This window comes from Trachinotus anak, unplaced genomic scaffold (assembly GCF_046630095.1).
Source record: "Trachinotus anak isolate AG129_WGS33_773 ecotype Australia unplaced genomic scaffold, CSIRO_AGI_Tana_v1 ptg000002l, whole genome shotgun sequence".
NCBI lineage: Eukaryota > Metazoa > Chordata > Actinopteri > Carangiformes > Carangidae > Trachinotus > Trachinotus anak.
Genome location: NW_027273853.1, coordinates 2852456 through 2871136, shown reverse-complemented (window position 1 = coordinate 2871136; position 18681 = coordinate 2852456). Strand labels below are relative to the sequence as shown.

At 42.0% G+C, this 18681-nt stretch overlaps 1 protein-coding gene across 1 annotated transcript in view; it reads left to right on the top strand.

Annotated features, from left to right (window-relative positions):
- Positions 1-18681, top strand: part of cmip (c-Maf inducing protein) — a 52742-nt gene that overhangs the window by 16881 nt on the left and 17180 nt on the right. Inside the window, exons 2-7 of the mRNA XM_071490198.1 lie at positions 7721-7846; positions 15827-15877; positions 16461-16622; positions 17667-17708; positions 18124-18186; positions 18294-18374. Coding sequence (XP_071346299.1) covers positions 7721-7846; positions 15827-15877; positions 16461-16622; positions 17667-17708; positions 18124-18186; positions 18294-18374 — 525 coding nt within the window. The remainder of the gene's footprint in view (positions 1-7720; positions 7847-15826; positions 15878-16460; positions 16623-17666; positions 17709-18123; positions 18187-18293; positions 18375-18681) is intronic.

The window sequence follows — 18681 nt, the reverse complement described above, 5'->3', positions numbered from 1 at the left end:
AAAGAAAATGACAGAAAGAAAGAGGTAAAGTGAAAACAGGAGGAGAAAAGAAGAAGGGAAGGAAGAAAAGAAAGAAGGAAGGAAGGACCATTCAAATTACTATTTGAGTTTGGCGTCTTCTCTAAACCCGTCTGAGTAATACATTTAAAAAAAAAAAAAGTAGTTCACCTCATTCCACAGCACAATAGACACTGATGTGTGTGTTGTTCAACATGTGTGTGTGTGCGTGTGTGTGGAGGGGGGGGGGGGCTGGCCTTTAAAATGGCTGCTTGACCTTTTCAGTGCACTGACCCAGAGGCAGCAGGAGCTCAGCACCTGATAGGTGTCTCCTCTGAAGTTGCTGCGCCCACTGTGGCTCAGACGGCCTCAGTCAGCTGTGCCCCCCCTCAGTCTTCCTCTGTCACCCTTTCCTTTGTCTTCTCTCTTTGTCCTCCACTCTTTCCGCCTGTTGCTGTTTTTCGCTGCCCTGCAGCGCTCAGTGAACACAACATATCAGGCAGCTGATATGGTTGTTGATGAGTGACTCAGCATTTACACATGCTGACACTTGTGGCTTTCCACAGTCGCATCAAGCTGCCTCATTTTTTGTTATTGAGAAGTTTGTCTTATTTTGTCTTGTGACTTGCTACCGTGTCTATGGCCTGAAACCCACTGGTTTCCACTGAAGGTGTAGCTACAGCAAATTGACGTAGTTAAAAGAAAGAAAAGCCTGAGTATTCAATTCTTATAAAGCAGCTGGGAACTGTGGTTTTTTTAGTAAATGTGAATCAAACAGGAAGAAATAGCGCGGTTGTTTCAGACTGTTTTCAGGGGTGGATATATTATGGTAATGAAGGAACATGTCAGCCAGTGCATCATTGGGCCCACTGGTGTGCACTGAGGGATAAGATGTATCAGACTTTGGATGCACTGTACTTGTTAATGACATCAGTTCATTGTTTTTGGACTTTTCATGGGATTTGTTGACTATGAGAAAAACACAGGATATCACCAGTCTTATACTTTAACTTTCAACATTATGTTCATCAGTATTTAAAGCGTTACAGTTGTAATGTATCAGGCTATGTCCACACTAAAACTTCCTCATTTCAAAACAGCGTTTTCCGTAGGTCTCTGTTTCTGCCCGCACAGACTACAACACAAACCTAGAGTTTTCAAACTAGGATGGGTCCAGCAGCGTTTCCAAAAGTCTCAGTTTTAGGTGCTTGAAAACTCTGGAGTAGTGTGGATGGCAAAACAGTTGCATTTTAAAACCAAACTGTAGTAGTGTGGATGTAGCCTCAGTGCTGTGTGTTAGAAGATTTTTTTTCTTTTAGTTAATAAAAAGCTTCAATCATTATTTTCATCATTTTCGTCACGTTGCTTGTTTTGACAAAATTATATGAGGTAACACTTAATAAACACATTATTAGGCCGTTAGTTAAGGAAAACAGATCACCAGCAAAACATTCATCCACATTTGTAAATGACTGATTAGTTTACCAATGGCATATACATGAGGTCTGACATATTGTTACCTAATGTTCATATCAATGAACTGATCAATAACTGGTTTGATATGTGAAAGTTGACAGAAACTACCAGTTAAAAGTTTTACAACACCTAATTTTTCCAGTTTTTACTGAAATTACAACTCAAATCCAGTAAAAAACCTTAAAGGAGCTATTTGTAGGTTTTACTTTTGCTACATAGCTAATGTTAGCATTAATAGCTGTTTACTTACCAGTCTAGAAGAAACATTATAAGTTCAGTATCAAACTTCATTCCTTTACTCTCAAAGAGCTGTCACCAGTGGTGGAAAGCAACTATTTTGTTTTGCTTCTGTTTCTATCACTTCTTTTCTTTTACTGAAGTTAGCATGCTAACCAGCTAGCACCAGCCCAGTCTTTCTTTCCAATACCGAGTCACTGTGGCGTCCAGTCTGCCATGAAGAAGTAGCTGCTGACAGGACGTATCATAACCTCTTGCACTGTAAACACAACAATGGCTGAAGCTTTTGGCAAGACTGGTAAGTAAACAGCTGTTAATTCTAACACAGGCTGTGTAGCAATAGCAAAACTTACAAATCGCTCTGTGAAATGGTACAAAGGTCAGTTGTAAACTCGCCAAGTTACAAAAAAAAAAAAAGTGAACTTCGTAGAAAACAGGCCCTTATCTGGCGTTAAGACATTTTTTGCAGCAACGGAAGTAAATGAAATATTGAAACTTGATGCAAACAATTCCTACAAGTTGATGACTCACAAAACCTCTGTGTGCACAAAGACAAGACAAGTGTGGAAATAAACAGTGTTGCCGCACCCTCTGATGTATTATCAGGACAACACTGTACTGCAGGTAGTAGTTCTATGTATTCATGTCAGAGTGGTGAGAAACAGACCAGCAACAAATGAAGACACAGGCTGGTTGGACAGAGGTTCATCCTGCAGCAAGACAGAACCAGCCGGAGGCTTCACATGTTGAAGACCAGCACAGCCTCCAGACCTGAACCCCGTGGAGCTGGAGCTGCTTTGGGAGGAACTGGACAGAGGGTGAAAGCAGAGCAACCTGCAAGTGTTACACATCTGTGGGAACTTCTGCACCAGTGGCAGGACCAACAATGTTTCATTTCCATTGTAGAAAGATGAGTGTGTTAGGCTGATGGAGGACTAAAGCAATTAGATTAAATTTAGTTCAACAGTAAGATTCAATAGTCCCTTGTTTTTAAGTTGTTTCCAGTTATTTGTTTTATGGTTTAATTCCATAAACCAAGACTTTGAATGATTTAAATTGAAATAACAGCTGGAAAAATGGAGGCGTTTGTAAAAACTGTGACTGGTAGTGTCATTTGTAGTAAATGGTTTAAAACATGCAAAAATCCTGATCTGGTTCTGGAGACGGACACAGTGAGGGACAAAAACTGCAGTAACAACCTCGTATCCAACAATCCTTTTTTTACATTTTGTATTATCAGATCAGCTAAAGGATGAAACCCTGAATCAAATCTCAAGTCTTTCAAAGTTGAGATGAAAGGTTTTCACAACAGCTTTGTGTGTCCTGACGTTGTTGCTGCAGTGATGGGATATGATCAGTTTTGGTGTATTGAACACTTTGGAAAATACAGTGCACAGGTCGTGCTCACTTTCTATTTTCATTTCTTACTCTTCTTCTTCCTTCTTCTGCCTCCTGTCATTTCGCCCTGTCTGCCTCTTCCTGGAAACAAATACAAAAAAAAAACAACATAACATACATCTTCATCCTCTTGTTTCTATGGCAACACAGCAGTGAAGAGAAGAGACAAGAGGAGCTGTAGCCTCCTCCAACCCTCCTCCACGATGAAAAGCAGTACAGAAAGAGACAGAATGAGAGAGAAAAGAGAAAAACAGAGGACTGGGAGCAGGAAGACAGAGTCGAGTAGAAAGAAACAAGGAAAGAAACAAGGAAAGACAGAGTCGGAGAATGAGGGAGAGCTAGAGAGTAAGGCGGAGGGAGGCAGGCAATCACTGTACGCTCTTGTGCAGGATGGAGTATCTATGGTAACCTGGTCTGGTTATCAGAAAATTGAAGTTCCTTCTGTTTGTCTCCATTCTGCTTTGTCTGTGTGCGTTCAAAAACGGCACACAATTTCATATTCGGCTCTTTGTTTTGCAGTTTGTCTTGTTAGTGTGTCACGTGCATTCAACTAAAAAAAAAAACAAAAAAACAAAAAAACACAACACTACTTGGCAGTGAACAGACAGACAGACAGACAGACAGACGGACAGACGGTCAGACAGAGAGAGACAGGGGCTGACGTTTGCTCTTCCAAGGAAATGAGACATCTCGCCCAGAACCAATATTTGCCATGGATGTTGTCCGTAATGAAAATCCTGTATGCGTGCAGTTTCACAACAGGGATTTTGTGTGTGTGTGTGTGTGTGTGTGTGTGTGTGTGTGTGTGTGTGTGTGTCTGTGTGTGTGTGTGTGTGTGTGTGTGTGTAGGGGAGGGGGGTGAGACAGAAGAGCCAGCTCACTCTATCAGCCGCGGAGGGAGGTGTAAATAAAGGAACAGCATGTTTGTTCTTCAGTGGAGGGAGGAGGGAGGAGGGAGGGGAGGAGCAGCAGAAAGAGCTGCCTGTTTGCTCTATAGCGAGTGACATGGATGCAAATAAAGAGAACCACCTGTCTGCTCGGCTCCGCTGCAGAGGGACGCCAGGGCAAAAGCAGGCGTTCGCTGCTGCTGCCGCTGCTGCTTCCATGTAACTACTTAGATGTGTTTGTGTTGAGAGGAGCAGTGACTGTGTGTGTGTGTGTGTGCGTGCATGCGTGTGCTGGAGGAGGCCAGAGACAGGCTGTTTATCTGTCTGGAAGCAGCAGAAGAAGAAGAGGCAGGGAGGCAGTGGAGTGATACCAGAGCAGCCTGTGGGAGCCTGTTTTCCTGAGACTCTGCCTGTAGCCTGACAGACCTAGTTTATATCATAATGATGGTAATTATTTGAACATGATGGATACTATATATTGACATTTATGTAAACAAGTTGCCATGTGTCATTTTGTTCAGATTCTAAGTATATAAGTATAAATCATGATAAACATTAGCAATATCATTATCATCAGTAATTATTTCCCTCATTATACAATATTTCTGTCATCCATCTGAAGTTTTTCCTGTCTGACATTAAGTCAGTAGGAGAACAAATGGTGAAACATTTTGAATCTCAGTATTTAACATATTGGCCTCAGTGAAACCAGCATCAGACTCACACTGCTTCTTGTCAACAGTCATAAGAGAGACACATGTGATGTTCACACTGCTGGAATAAGCAGATTCCAGCATCATAAATCTGAAATCATGTAAGGAAGACACTCTTTAAAATCTTGACTTTTTCTTTAATCCCATGATTGTTGTTTGCACATCCATGGTTACAGCAAACACGAGGAGACTTCAAGCTTTCAGCTTAAGTGTTTTCTAATGGGTGACAGAGTCCACAGTTCAGCTGAGGCTGGTGTGGAGCTTCAACAGTCTGTGTTTCATAAACCAGTCAGAGTCACAGCCTCTTTAGTATCAAGTTCCCTCTTTGCTCTTCCACACATGATGCTTCCATCAGACAGCAACACAATGGCAGAACAAGTCTTAGCAAGTCTCTGTGGTCCTGACACAGTGGATCGTACAGATGGGGATGATGGCACACATTTTTGGACAGTCTCTCTCCAGAGGCATTTGTGTTGTCGTAGTCTCTCACCTGTGCACACCTGGCCAGGTGCTGGGTGTGATCGTCACAAACACAACTTGTCATTTTTCACGTATCTTTTTATATTAGATACAGTTTCATTAGTCAGCTTTAGAAGTACTGGTAGGGACACTTCTGGCTGCACCACAACAGCAGGGCCAGCCCTATGAGCGTAAATGTAGATGTGTCATGAAGTTACACCATTGGTCGGCTGGCTGAGAGTTGGAGTTTCCTTATTGGCTGTTCCTCTTTCAAGATGAATTTGCGTGAACAGGCAGCATTGCCAACTTTAAGTGACTTTACTTTTTTTTGGACAAACCTCAGTGATTTCCTGTAGAAGAGTCGTCAGTGGCCTGTGAATGAGAGGCACACCTGAGTCTCATTTTACAATTAAATGTAGCTGAAATCACAGCACAGTCTTTGTCTTTAACTAATGTGTTTGGTTATTTTGTTAGACAATGTTGTGGTTATAAAATCGTTCCTTGGTTTGACAACAAAAACAGAAAAATATGCCAACGATATTCCAACGATATTCCAACGATATGTCAACGCGAGCCGCTTTATTGTGAACTCCGCTGTATTAAAATACTGTATATGTGAGCACAGAGAAGCAAACAGATGAACAGCTGAAACCAGCTGACACCAGGCAGAATGTAAATATGCTGCAATGATGTCACTTGTTTACATTTTTATATTATGCTCTCATGCTAGCTGTTTCCCCTTGATTCCAGTCATCATGCTAAGTTAAGCTAATCCTTTCTCACTTAACTCTTGAGGGAAATAGTCTTGAACTAAGCATATTTGCCAATATCTCAGACTATTCCTTTAAAAAGCAAACAAATGTAATAAGTTATTTAAGAGAAAAACACTGCACTCTTAAATGTTAAGGATGCATATTACTTTAAAATACTGACACTCAGAAAAGCTAAAACAGCCAGCTGTGGTTCCTCTTTAATAGTCTTTCCCTGTTTCACTGTGAATCAGTCACTTCAAGTCAGCACCAGCACTTTATTCAATTCTCTCTTCATATCATCCGGTCTCATTTTCTCTATTTATTTGTTGTTTTTATTTTCCTGATGGAAACCTGGTGTGTCCCAATCCAGTTCCCGTGATAAGGATTTTTTTGCAGGCCCAAACACAACAGTTTAAATATTTAATTCCTCAGTGGGTTCACTCTGTTTCAAATGAGAGTCAAAGGGTAAGATATTGACTTGTTTACACTTCTGTTATCTCTGCTTTGTGTCACACTTAAAGGTCCCATATTTTACACTTTTCCTGTGTTTCATTTGAAGTGTTGATCTCCATCAGAAGATATATCTGTGGTTTTGAGAACCCAAAACCATCTCAGTGTAGTTTTACATCTCCTCTCTCAGGCTTCTCTCTGGAGCTCTAGTAACAACAGGTTGGTGAGCCAATCAGAAGAGAGGCTCTGAGCCTTTCTTCTGATTGGCTGAATGTTTTCTGAGTGATTGAATGAAAATATAGCAGATTTCAGGTAAACACCAAATTCTGCAAGGTTGAGTGGTGGGATCAAGTGGGCAGGGCTTGTAAAAGAAAAGAAATTGCTGATAAATGCCAGAAAGCGTTCCTGCCTAAGTAGGGTGCAGCAACAGCCACTTCAGATGACGTCTGCAGGGCCCATTTGTGTGGATATACAGTTAGCCTCCCATCAAAAATAATTGCTACTAAGTCATGCAGTGACGCTAATGTCTGGGAAATGAACTGGTGATTCATTTACTGCCATTTCTGCATTACTGACAGACACATGTTTTACTATAGACACACACTGTGGCATTAAACATCTCTCTTCAAACTTCTCCTAGGGGTTAGAAGACACACAGGCTCGGTTTCCTTGTGGCCTCGTTATTTTTATCTGTTTAGATTCTTTTTTTTTCTTCCCCCTCTTTCTCTCTAAAGACTCTTCTGTTCCTGAGTCCGGAAACTTGTGGTAATTTGTCAGCGTTTCTGTAATCATTTTGAGACGAGCAAACAGGTTGTGGCCTGTTACTCAGTTGTGTCTGTGTCCAGCTCTCACAATGGTGAGACAGGGATCAGGGCACAGCAAACTGGGTTTTCTGTGTGTGTGTGTGTGTGTGTGTGTGTGTGTGTGTGAGTGTGTGTGTGTGTGTGTGTGTGTGTGTGTTGACTCAAAGCTACATGAACAATGTCTTTTGGGGTGATGTTTGTGTAATTGTGTGATTAATGGCTTTTGCTAAATTGATTTTCCACTTTGTTTCAGCATTCAATGACTATTCACTTGGAACGACATCAAATGCAGCCACAGCTGATAGAGACAGCTACTGTATGTGTACTGTATAACAGCATTTGCCAATCTGCTGTATTTGGAGGTGTTGTTTGGCCTTGTGTTTACCCAAGGCAGGTTAACCCAGGATATGTTTCTTTTTGTCTTTCCAGCTCACTGCCAGTAAAAATAATGGCCTTTTTATCCTGCAGCTCTGTTTAAATATACAGTATGTACTCTAAATGTTAGACAGTGACAGACTAATATCCTCTTGCTTTCCCTCCTCTCTCAGCCCACCGGTTACATGGAGACGTCATTGTCGTACAGCTCCATAGAAGACCTGCAGCTCCTCTCATGGGACAATGCTCCAAAGTACTGTGTGCAGCTGAGCTTCCCTGGTGGCACCGTCCTGCTGCAGGTAATCCATGGGTCTGCAGTCTTCTTAGAAATCATGTTAATGTTCATTTTACATGAAAATCCTGGGACACATCCGATCAGGCTTGAAAACAATCGGTGACAATAAAACAAAACTGTTAAATGTCAGCTAGCCAGGCAGCTATAACAGCTGTTTCCATACAGTAATAGCTTATTTTGTTTTCAATAGCAATTCAACAAGATGTTGGCAGATGTTGGAAAGTTTATTACTCCAAGCAAATCAGTTCAGTCGGTTTGGTCCAGCACTAAAGTTTTTTCTTTTTTTTTTTTCTTTTTTTAACAGCGGTGGGTAGAGAACATACTTGTGCAATAATGGATTATGTTCATAGCACATGACGTCACTTCTTTTTAATTAGATATATCTTTTTAAATCAGATATTTCCTGATTTAAACCATGAATTCCTTTAGGACCATTTCTGTTCGGACCATTGTGTGAAAAAGGTTTTAGTCACCCTTGTGGTTTCCTGCCAGAAGCTCAAATTGACTTTTATCCAGTTTTAAGCCACATTTGTAAAATACCCCTTGGTCATTTTCAACTTTGTATGTAAACCGGATGAAGGATTTTAGTAAACAGACATCTGGATATTAAAGGTCCCATATTTTACACTTTTCTGTATTTGAAATGTTGATCTCTATCAGAAGATAAATTTCAGGTTTTAAGAACCAAAAACAATCTCAGTGTAGTTTTACATCTCCTCTCTCAGGCTTCTCTCTGGAGCTCTAGTAACAACAGGTCTGTGAGCTAATATTCTGATTGGCTGACTGTTTTCTAAATGTTCAAATAAAATCATAGCAGATTTCAGGTAAACACTCAGAAAAATCAAATCCTGCAAGGTTGGATGGTGGGTCCAGGTGGGCGGGGCTCGGGGCTTGACTGAGAGCAGTGACTGCTTTGTTGTGACATCACAAAGTTCCAGAAGTCCTGACGGCTGGTTTTAAGGCTCAGTTTCTGAATACAGACTGTGTGCATTTCTCTGTGGTCTGAGGCTTTGATACTTTCACAGTATTAATATAGAACCTAGACCTGCTTTATAATCACAAACACATGGACATCTGCCTTTAGACTGGATGGACCTTTAAGTTATCAGGGAAACGAACTGAGCAAATGTTAAGCAGCTTGGCTCCCGGCCTCTCTGAGACGTCCTGCGTTTTTACCAGTTTAAATCACAGGATCTGTTTGTTTTGGAGACAGGGAGACCTCTGTTGTTAATTCAGTTCCTGGTAAAAACCAGACTGACACTGGTGGTGAAGACTACAACTCCCATGATTGGATGAGTTCACAGAGGCTGTGACGTCATACATCAGCTTCTGTGAGGACTGCTGTATCCCATCACGCACCAGGGTGAGTTATAACAATGACAAACCCTGGTTCACAGCTAAGCTCAGTCAGCTCAGGAGGCAAAAGGAGGAAGCTTTCAAGAGTGGGGACAGGGTAGGGACAGTACAGGTTTAGCAAGGCGGTGAGAGAAGCTAAACGACTGTACTCTGAGAAACTTCAGCTCCAGTTCTCAGCCAATGACTCTGCTTCTGTCTGGAAAGGGCTCAGACAGATCACTAACTACAAACCTAAACCCCCCCACTCCATTAACGACTTCCGTCTGGCCAACGATCTGAATGAGTTCTACTGCCGCTTTGAAAGACAATGGGACAAGCCTGACACTAACCTCCACATCAGAGCCACATCAGAACCCCCCTCCTCCCCTACCAAAGGAACGTCTCTCTCTATCCTGGAGAGAGATGTCAACAGGCTTTTTAAGAAGCAGAACCCCCGCAAAGCAGCCGGTCCTGACTCTGTCTCTCCATCATCCCTGAAGCACTGTGCTGATCAGCTGTCTCCAGTGTTCACGGACATCTTCAACACCTCACTGGAGACCTGCCACGTGCCAGCCTGCTTCAAATCCTCCACCATCATCCCTGTCCCCAAAAAACCAAGGCCCACAGGTCTAAATGACTATAGACCCATTGCCCTGACCTCTGTGGTCATGAAATCATTTGAGTGCCTTGTCCTGTCCCACCTCAAATCCATCACTGACCCACTCCTGGACCCCCTGCAGTTCGCCTACAGAGCCAACAGGTCTGTAGATGACGCCGTCAACATGGCTCTCCACTTCATCCTCCAACACCTGGACTCCTCAGGGACCTATGCCAGGATCCTGTTTGTGGACTTCAGCTCTGCCTTCAACACCATTATCTCGGCTCTGCTGCAGGACAAGCTCTCCCAGCTGAGCGTGCCTGACTCCACCTGCGACTTCCTGTCTGACAGGAGGCAGCACGTGAAGCTAGGAAAGCACGTGTCTGACTCCCAGACCATCAGCACTGGATCCCCGCAAGGCTGCGTTCTTTCTCCTCTGCTCTTCTCCCTGTACACCAACACCTGCACCTCCAGCCATCAGTCTGTCAAGCTCCTGAAGTTTGCAGACGACACCACTCTCATTGGACTCATCTCTGATGGCGATGAGTCTCCCTACAGGTGGGAGACTGACCGTCTGGTGACCTGGTGCAGGCAGAACAACCTAGAGCTAAACGCTCTGAAGACAGTGGAAATGATAGTGGACTTCAGGAAGAGCCCAGCCCCACCCACCCCCATCACCCTGTGTGACTCCCCCGTGGCTACCGTGGAGCATTTCCGCTTCTTGGGAACCACCATCACACAGGATCTCAAATGGGAGCTAAACATCAGCTCCCTCATCAAAAAAGCTCAGCAGAGGATGTATTTCCTGAGGCAATTGAAGAAGTTCAACCTGCCAAGGACTATGATGGTGAACTTCTACACCTCCATCATTGAGTCCATCCTCACCTCCTCCATCACCATCTGGTACGCTGCTGCCACGGAGAGGGACAATAACAGACTGCAGCGTATCATCCACTCTGCTGAGAAGGTGATTGGCTGCAATCTTCCATCCCTCCAGGACCTGTACGCCTCAAGGACTCTGAGGCGTGCAGGGAAGATTGTAGCTGACTCCTCCCACCCTGGACACAAACTCTTTGAGACACTCCCCTCTGGCAGGAGGCTGCGGTCCTTCAGGACCAAAACCTCTCGCCACAAAAATAGCTTCTTCCCATCTGCTACCAGCCTTATCAACAAGGCTAGAGAGCCCTACTGTTGCTGATCCCCCTGATCCTCAATTGCACCAATCACCAGCAAAAATTCCTGGTATGTGAAAACATACTTGGCAATAAAACTGATTCTGATTCTGATTCTGACTCTGATTCTGATGATCCCACGCTACTTCAAACATCACCAAACTCCATCTGAAGTTATTGGTTTGATTGAGAGACTCTGAGTGGTAGAAAAGTACACACTGTGTGTTTAAGACAAAAAAAAAATTAACCATACCATATAAATTTTTTGTATCCGACCAACCAAACATTGGCACTAGCATCAAAATACGGTAGTGATATCCAGCCTTATTGATTAAGTATTTACAACTCACAATATAGACACAAAAAGAACAGTCCAATACTCAGACTGTAGGAAAATTAAGGACCTGTAATTTGCTTAATGTTATTTGATGGTAAATGACACAAAAGAAAAAGGCTTACATATTTAGCTAACAGAGTTTTTAGCCTTAACAGCTTGTAGTGTTTAGCTTGTACTGCATGCTGTAGAGTGGGGTATTAATTCTTAGTGTTTTTGGCGTCACAAACAACCCTTTCACATTACGGAGTTATTTGATTCTGTGTTAATGACAAAAATATCACTTCATGCATGTTTAAGGTTAGTAAGTGTTGATAATGTTCCTGGTCAAACTATGTCCTGGGTGTATCAGCAGTAGTCTAAAGGAAACAAACATGTGATCCCGTTAATGCATCAGTTCATGAAATTGTTAACTTTGGCAAAGTCATGGTATCTACGATCATGTATCACAGAATCTATAAACAGATGTAATGTCTGAGGACAAACTATGGCACTGCCTGTTAACTGAGCAGATGAAAGATTGGACCAGATTTTAAAGCACCAAGTGAAGCAGGAACTGTGGTCCTGGTTGGACTGTCTAGTTTGGTGTTTCAGGGCAGTGGCAGATCCTGTACCAGACACCTTACACCATGTACCCAGTGAACTCGGAGAGATTGCCCTGAATTCCTGGGGAAAATGAATCTCCACATTAACCAGAGCCATTCAGTGAGCACATTCAGTTCTGTGACACGCTAGCCCAATTAACTCCGGTGCACAATTCAACCCATTATGGGTGCTGGGGGTCAACACTGTATACCCACCTCGTTGGTGGTGTTTGCTTATGCCTGCTGCCAGCTGTTTGGACCACTGCCAGACAGATTCAGTTTGCGTTTCACTGGCTCGGATCAAAGCCAAGATCAGTTAAGGTTCCTGCACAGGTTGTGGAAAACTGGAGAACCTGATGTAGTTTTCCACCAATGGAAAGAAGATGGAAAACTAGAAATATGAAATGAAATGTGATAGAAAACTAAAATTCCAGTCTGCCAACATACTGGTTTTGGCTACGGCAGCCAGTTGCTCATCAGTATAAACTATACTGTATACTAGAATGATGAAACTCAGGAATTAAACAATTTAACTCCTTCACTGCAGCATATGACTATAATGTCCTCTAAATACACACTGCACCCAGACTGTTCTGACCTTGACGCCATTTACACTTTGTTCTGCTGGCAATCGGTTATTTTACTGTTAACAAACACTGGCGCAGGTAGTAAAAAGGGCAAACACACAGGAAGCAGATGCATTATTTCTGGTCCTGGTTCTTTGTTTTGAAGACAAAGTTCATTTTTAAAGTTCCTCTGCAGTTGTTGTCATTTCAGTTTGCAGTGTGCTGTGGTGTCATCTTGGTGCCACTCCACTGTGTAAATCATGTTGGCTAATGATAAAGATAAGTTTAGAAGACACCAGCCTCCTATAGGCTTCAATAATTTTGAATAGTGTGATATTCCTGCCATCATAATAACATCATAGTCACAAACAAGCAGCCACGCCCCAAGCCAAACCCACCAGCAACCTCCAACCTTGCAGAGTGTTTACCTGAAACCTGCTTTATTTTTATTGGATCACTCAGGAAACACTCAGCTCTGAGCCTCTCCTCTGATTGGCTGACTGACCTGTTGTTATTAGAACTCCAGAGGGAAGCCTGAGAGAGGAGATGTAAAACTACACTGAGATGGTTTTTGGTTCTTAATACCACAAATATATCTTCTGATGGAGATCAACACTTCAAATAAGACACAGGAGAAGTGTAAAATATGGGACCTTTAAATTTTGGTTATCGCCCAAGCCTTCCCTCCAATAAAATGCCCACTGTTAACAGTCTGTCAGTGATGGTTCGGTATCAACCAAGGGATTTGATATAAGTATGTTCTTGTGCCTCAGCCTGAAAACAATAGAAACCTGTGGAGCAACAGATGCCAGTCACTTGTAACCTGATAACTTGATGTTTTGGTGCCAGTCAGAGAAATATGTCTGCGGTTGGGTCGGCTACATCAAGGTATCCGTGTGTATTATGTCAGGCTTGGCTGCGAATGAATGGATGATCATGTAGTAAAATGAATACGGCACCACAAGAGGAAGCTCAGAGTAAACGTTTTGTTTACTTTAAAGTGACACATACTTCTATGTTCTTTTAAAGGCCCTGTTTGCTCATTCCCCTTCTTACTCTGAGCCGTGGGATCCTACCAGAACACAGTTTTCTGCCAAAGTTGGGACCGTTTTGGTAGTTTCACCAGAGAGGTTGTCTGTGATTTTTGTTTTGTTTGTGTGCAGAGCTGCTCAGCTGGGAAAAAGGTGATATCACATCCTACTGTGCACCTGTAACACGTGTGGGGATGTTCGCTTATGTTATGTTGGATGTTTTTTTCCCTCTGAAATTTAACTTTCATTGTGTGAAAATGTAATGTTGCGCAGGGATAAGATTTGAAAAGCTTTAGGGTCATTAAAGCTGCAAGCATAGTTGTTTTTTTTTGGCTAGGCAGCAGCATAACAACCAGCAGCAACACAACACTGACATGTGAACGAGTTAGCAAAGAACTGTTTGTTTACACTTCTGCCAGACAGGGTGCATCAGTAGCTTTGAGTTTTTCTGTCCACCTGCTGAATGTAAGTCCAATACTCACTCTCTCCTTTTACTTCTGTTTTGATCTCAAACAAATCCGGAGAAAAACATCTGGTTCTTTAGCTGCTAAACGCTCCACTGTGCGCACCAGCTGGTTGCTAACTTTTGGTGGTGGACAGTGCTGAACACAGCTTCTGGAATTTCCTCTGCACCAGCGACAGGTTGTCCGTCTGTCCATCCCATTCTCATGAAAGCAATATCTCAGTAACGGTGACAAGGGAATTTCTTCAAATTGGGGAAAAATGTTTATATATATTTGGACTCAAAGATGAACTGATTTAGATTTTGGGGGTTGAAGGTCAAAGGTCATGGTGGCCCTAACTCACAAATTCCTGTATGAATTATGACACAATTCAACACCAATGTCTGATTAAAGATGAAGTGATAATATCCAAGTGGTCAAGGGTCAACTTCACTGTGACATCATAATGTTCTGCAAAAATACCTTTGGCCATTATTTAACGCTGTAACTCAGGAAGAGGAGACTGTGACCATATTTCCTGCATCTTGACCGGTTGGCTGAGGAATAGAACCACAAGGCGGTGATTTTAATTTACATAGCACCAAATCATAATGTACATTATCTCAGGGCACTCAACAGGGTAAGGCCAAGACCTTACAATATTATAAAGAGAATCCCAACACCTCCCACCATGAGCAGCACAAAATCCCCTTTAACGGGAAGAAACGTCCAACAGACCCAGACTCTGGGTGGGGGGGGTCTGCCTCAACCGGCTGGGTCGAGAGAGGAGAAAGAGGGAGGACAGGGGGAGAAAGAGAGAGAAAGAAGACAGAGACCAGGAACAGGGAAGACACAGCGTTAATGACAGGAAGTAGTGTGTTATAGATGATGGAGAGAGCAAGAGAGAGAGAGAGAGAGAGAGAAGAAGTACTCTGCATCATGGGAGTCCACCAAACAGGTGTACAGCAGCATAACTAAGGGATGTGAGCCCTAACTATGGGCTTTATCACAGAGGACAGTTTGAAGCCTGATCTTAAAGCTAGAGAGGGGGTCTGCCTCCTGGGAGCTGGTTCCACAGGAGAGGAGCCTGAATGCTGAAGGCTCTGCCCCCCATTCTGCTCTTACAAACTCTGGGAACCACAAGTAGACCTGCGTTTAGAGAGCAGAGAGTTCTGTTAGGATAATGAGGTGCTATGAGCTCCACAAGATAAGATGGAGCTTGGTCACTGAAGGCTTTGAAAGTAAGGAGAAGGATTTTGAATTCTGTGTTGGAGCCAGTGCAGAGAAGCCAACACAGGAATCAGCTGGAGCCCTTTCACTGAGTTACTGGGTCAGCCTGACAATAAAGAATTACAGCAGTCCAGTGTAGAGGTAGCAGATGCATGAACTAGTTTTTCAGCTTCTTTTAGATACAGGATGTTTCTGGTGGAAGGTGGAAGAAGGCTGTCCTAGAGACTTGTTTTAAAATGAGGTTTATGGTAGCGGTGAGAGTCAGACAGTGAAGTTTCAGCCTGTAAAAACAGAACAATGAGCCAAAATACAACAAAACAGCCCAAGAGCTGAGGGGAAGAGGACAGTCGGTTCTTTGACAAGCAGTTAAAGACTTGTTTTTCTGCTTTGCATCACGTAACTGCATATTTTCTTTATCGATTACTGATGTTAAATCTTCACAGCAGATACAAGGGGCCGTTTGTAAGTGAAATTATCAGTGTGAGTAACTGGGTGTAGTTTGAGGGGGAGGGGGCTGTATTTGTGAGGTTGACCTGTATAAATCACTGTACAACAATCTATAATGTGAAATCACACTTAACAAATTCTGTGGTGTGTGTGTGTGTGTGTGTGTGTGTGTGTGTGTGTGTGTGTGTGTGTGTGTGTGTGTGTGTGTGTGTGTGTGTGTGTGTACGTGTGTACATTGCTACAGGCTGCAAACAGCTACTTAAGAGACCAGTGGTTTCACTCCCTGCAGTGGAAGGTAAGGTTACAGTTTGTCTTTAACTTTTAATTAATTTGTTTCATCAGATCCATCAAAGCATCATGCTGATGCTGCTTGTATTACCAACAAACACAACTTTATAGCACTTTACTGACATTTATGAGGATCAGATTTCCAAAGCTGTCGTTACCTGAGCCGCGCTGCACTCACTGAGCTAAATAAAGCAAAGCAAAGATGTGTGTCGGTCGTGGTTCAGAGTGATGGAGCTCACAGTTACTTCCTGTGATCAAAAAATATTTTCCTTCTGTGTTTAATTTCCTCCTCACTCAGCATTGTTTCTCGAGCAGTAATGAAAAGCTGCCACATAGAAAGCACTGGCGTCGTGATAGGTGCTTTACTTTATGCAGCTCTGATTCTTCATAAACATTTCCTGTTTGTGTGTTTTCACTGCACCGTGTTGAATTGAAAAGTTTCCATGCCAACCCAACAAGCATAAGAGATATGGTGAGACACAGGATGGCTGGTTTCACAGCACATCACAGCCAGCTGCTGTAGAACATAAAGATTTTGGAAATGCCTGCTAGGTAGTGACCAGGGGGGCACGGCTCTGTGTTTCCTGCAGAAAAAGATCTACAAGTACCGCAAGGTCCTGAACAACCCGAGTCGCTGGGACGTGGTGCTGAAGGAGATCAGAGCGCTGGTGGACATGGCTCTGACCTCCCCACTGCAGGACGAGTCCATCCATCAGGCCCCGCTGCACATCATCTCCACCCTGCTGGCTGAGGTACACACACACACACACACGTATATGTGACCCTAGCCCCTACCATTTCCTCTTTATGCCTAATATTAGTATGTTCCCCAAACTAAACCTAATCCTAATAGTCTGTCATCAGTTTCTTTTATTTTGTAATTATGACAATAGCAGGAAAAAAAATATTCAGTGGTGGAAAGCAAATAATAATTATTATTAATTAGCTTCAAGTAAAATACTTAAGTAAATAGTCTAAATGAGTAAAAGAGGCCCAAAGCATAATTATAAGCAGAATAATAAAAAGATATTGAATAATTAAAGCTCAACCTCATTATTACAAATTTTTGATTGACCTTGGTTCATTTCTACTTCACTGCTGAAATGTTTAGCAAAATTGTTCCCAGAGGTTAATATTTTCATTTAAAATTTTTTTAATCTTCTTTTCTCAGGAGGCATTGATAGGTGGCAAGTAGAAATGTAATAATAATAATCCCTTTATGACACTGTCAAATGAAATGATGTTTGAAAAAGAGCATTTTGAAATAAGAAATTTATATAGACAAATAAACAACACATACATTTCAGTAACATTATTAATATGATTTTTTTATTATGTAAAAAATAATAAATAAATATTTATTTGTTTAATAATAATTTTCATTATCTTAGTTTTATTTTCATATTTGTTTTATTTTTCATTCATTTAAAATTCAAACATTTGGGGTTTAAAAAAAAAAATCATATTGCGATATTTTGGCAGATATTGCGATTGTGATATGAGTCATGATTTCAGTTGGAGCGGTGAGTTCCTTTCCCTGAAAAAAATATGAAAAGATGATAAAATGATGATGATGTAATTTTTACTGGGTTTTGCACCAAAGATCTTACATCTGGAGAACAAGATTTTTAGGGCAGTTCATCTCAATCCTTCATTCATGGTATGTTGTGACATTTACCTGAAGAAAGGTCAGGAAGTCACCAAAACCATTCAAGGAACAGTTTGACATTTTAAGAAAAACCCAAAGAAATCTAAACTTTTTGTTTTCTTCTTCTTCTCCTCCTTCTTCCCCACAGAACTCTAACCTAAGCACTCAGGATCATGAGAACATCATTGTGGTGAGTGTGAAGTTCACGTTACTATAAACTGATATTTGTTGTCAGGCTGGAGTTAATAATTAACACCCTGGAGTCCGGCCTCGTGTTGTTTTGATCCTTAAACTGAAGAGAAATATAGATCCTCCACATGTTACTCCTGTGTATTTCTGTGGTTTTGATTGATGCGGTCGATGCCCATATGGCCGAGTCTGTGCAGAACAGAGGAGCTCGATGCTCAGAGAGGCTGTGATGCTGGTGTATTTCACCTGTGAGCCGTTTTTACAAGGCAACTTCACCTGACAGCCCAGATCTATACTGCTGGCTCCCAGCCTGGGTAAATAAGAGATAGGATATGGAAATATTCGTGTGTGTGTGTGTGTGTGTGTGTGTGTGTGTGTGTGTGTGTGTGTGTGTGTGTGTTTGTTTGTTTGTTAAGGCCATTGCTCCTCTTCTGGAAAACAACCACCCACCACCTGACCTGTGTGAGTTCTTCTGTAAGGTAAGATCATGTGCTGCAGTCATAAGCTGAGCGTGTGTGGTGAATTTAAATAGTTGTGCGTATATTTAAAGGTGCTTCCTGTTGATGGTTATCCTTTTGTGTTGCAGCACTGTCGGGAGCGTCCGCGTTCAATGGTCGTGATCGAAGTGTTCACTCCAGTGGTCCAGAGAATCCTCAAACATAACATGGTGAGAAAGGCACCGTTCAGGAGCCACCCAGGGCCCTCAGTAGTATAATAATGATAATGATAATAATGGTAATAATGATAATAACTTTATTAATGGAGCACTTTTAACACAAGATTACAATAAATAATAATAATTTAATAAAAATAATTTACAATAAGAAATGAAATATTACAATAAAATAAGGATGAATAGAATGACAATGAAATTAGACATAGAAAGACAGTAGATAATAAAATAATGTAAATGAAAATAAAAACAAAACCCAGTAAGAATGGTAAAATATGAGAGAATTAATTAAAAGCCAAGT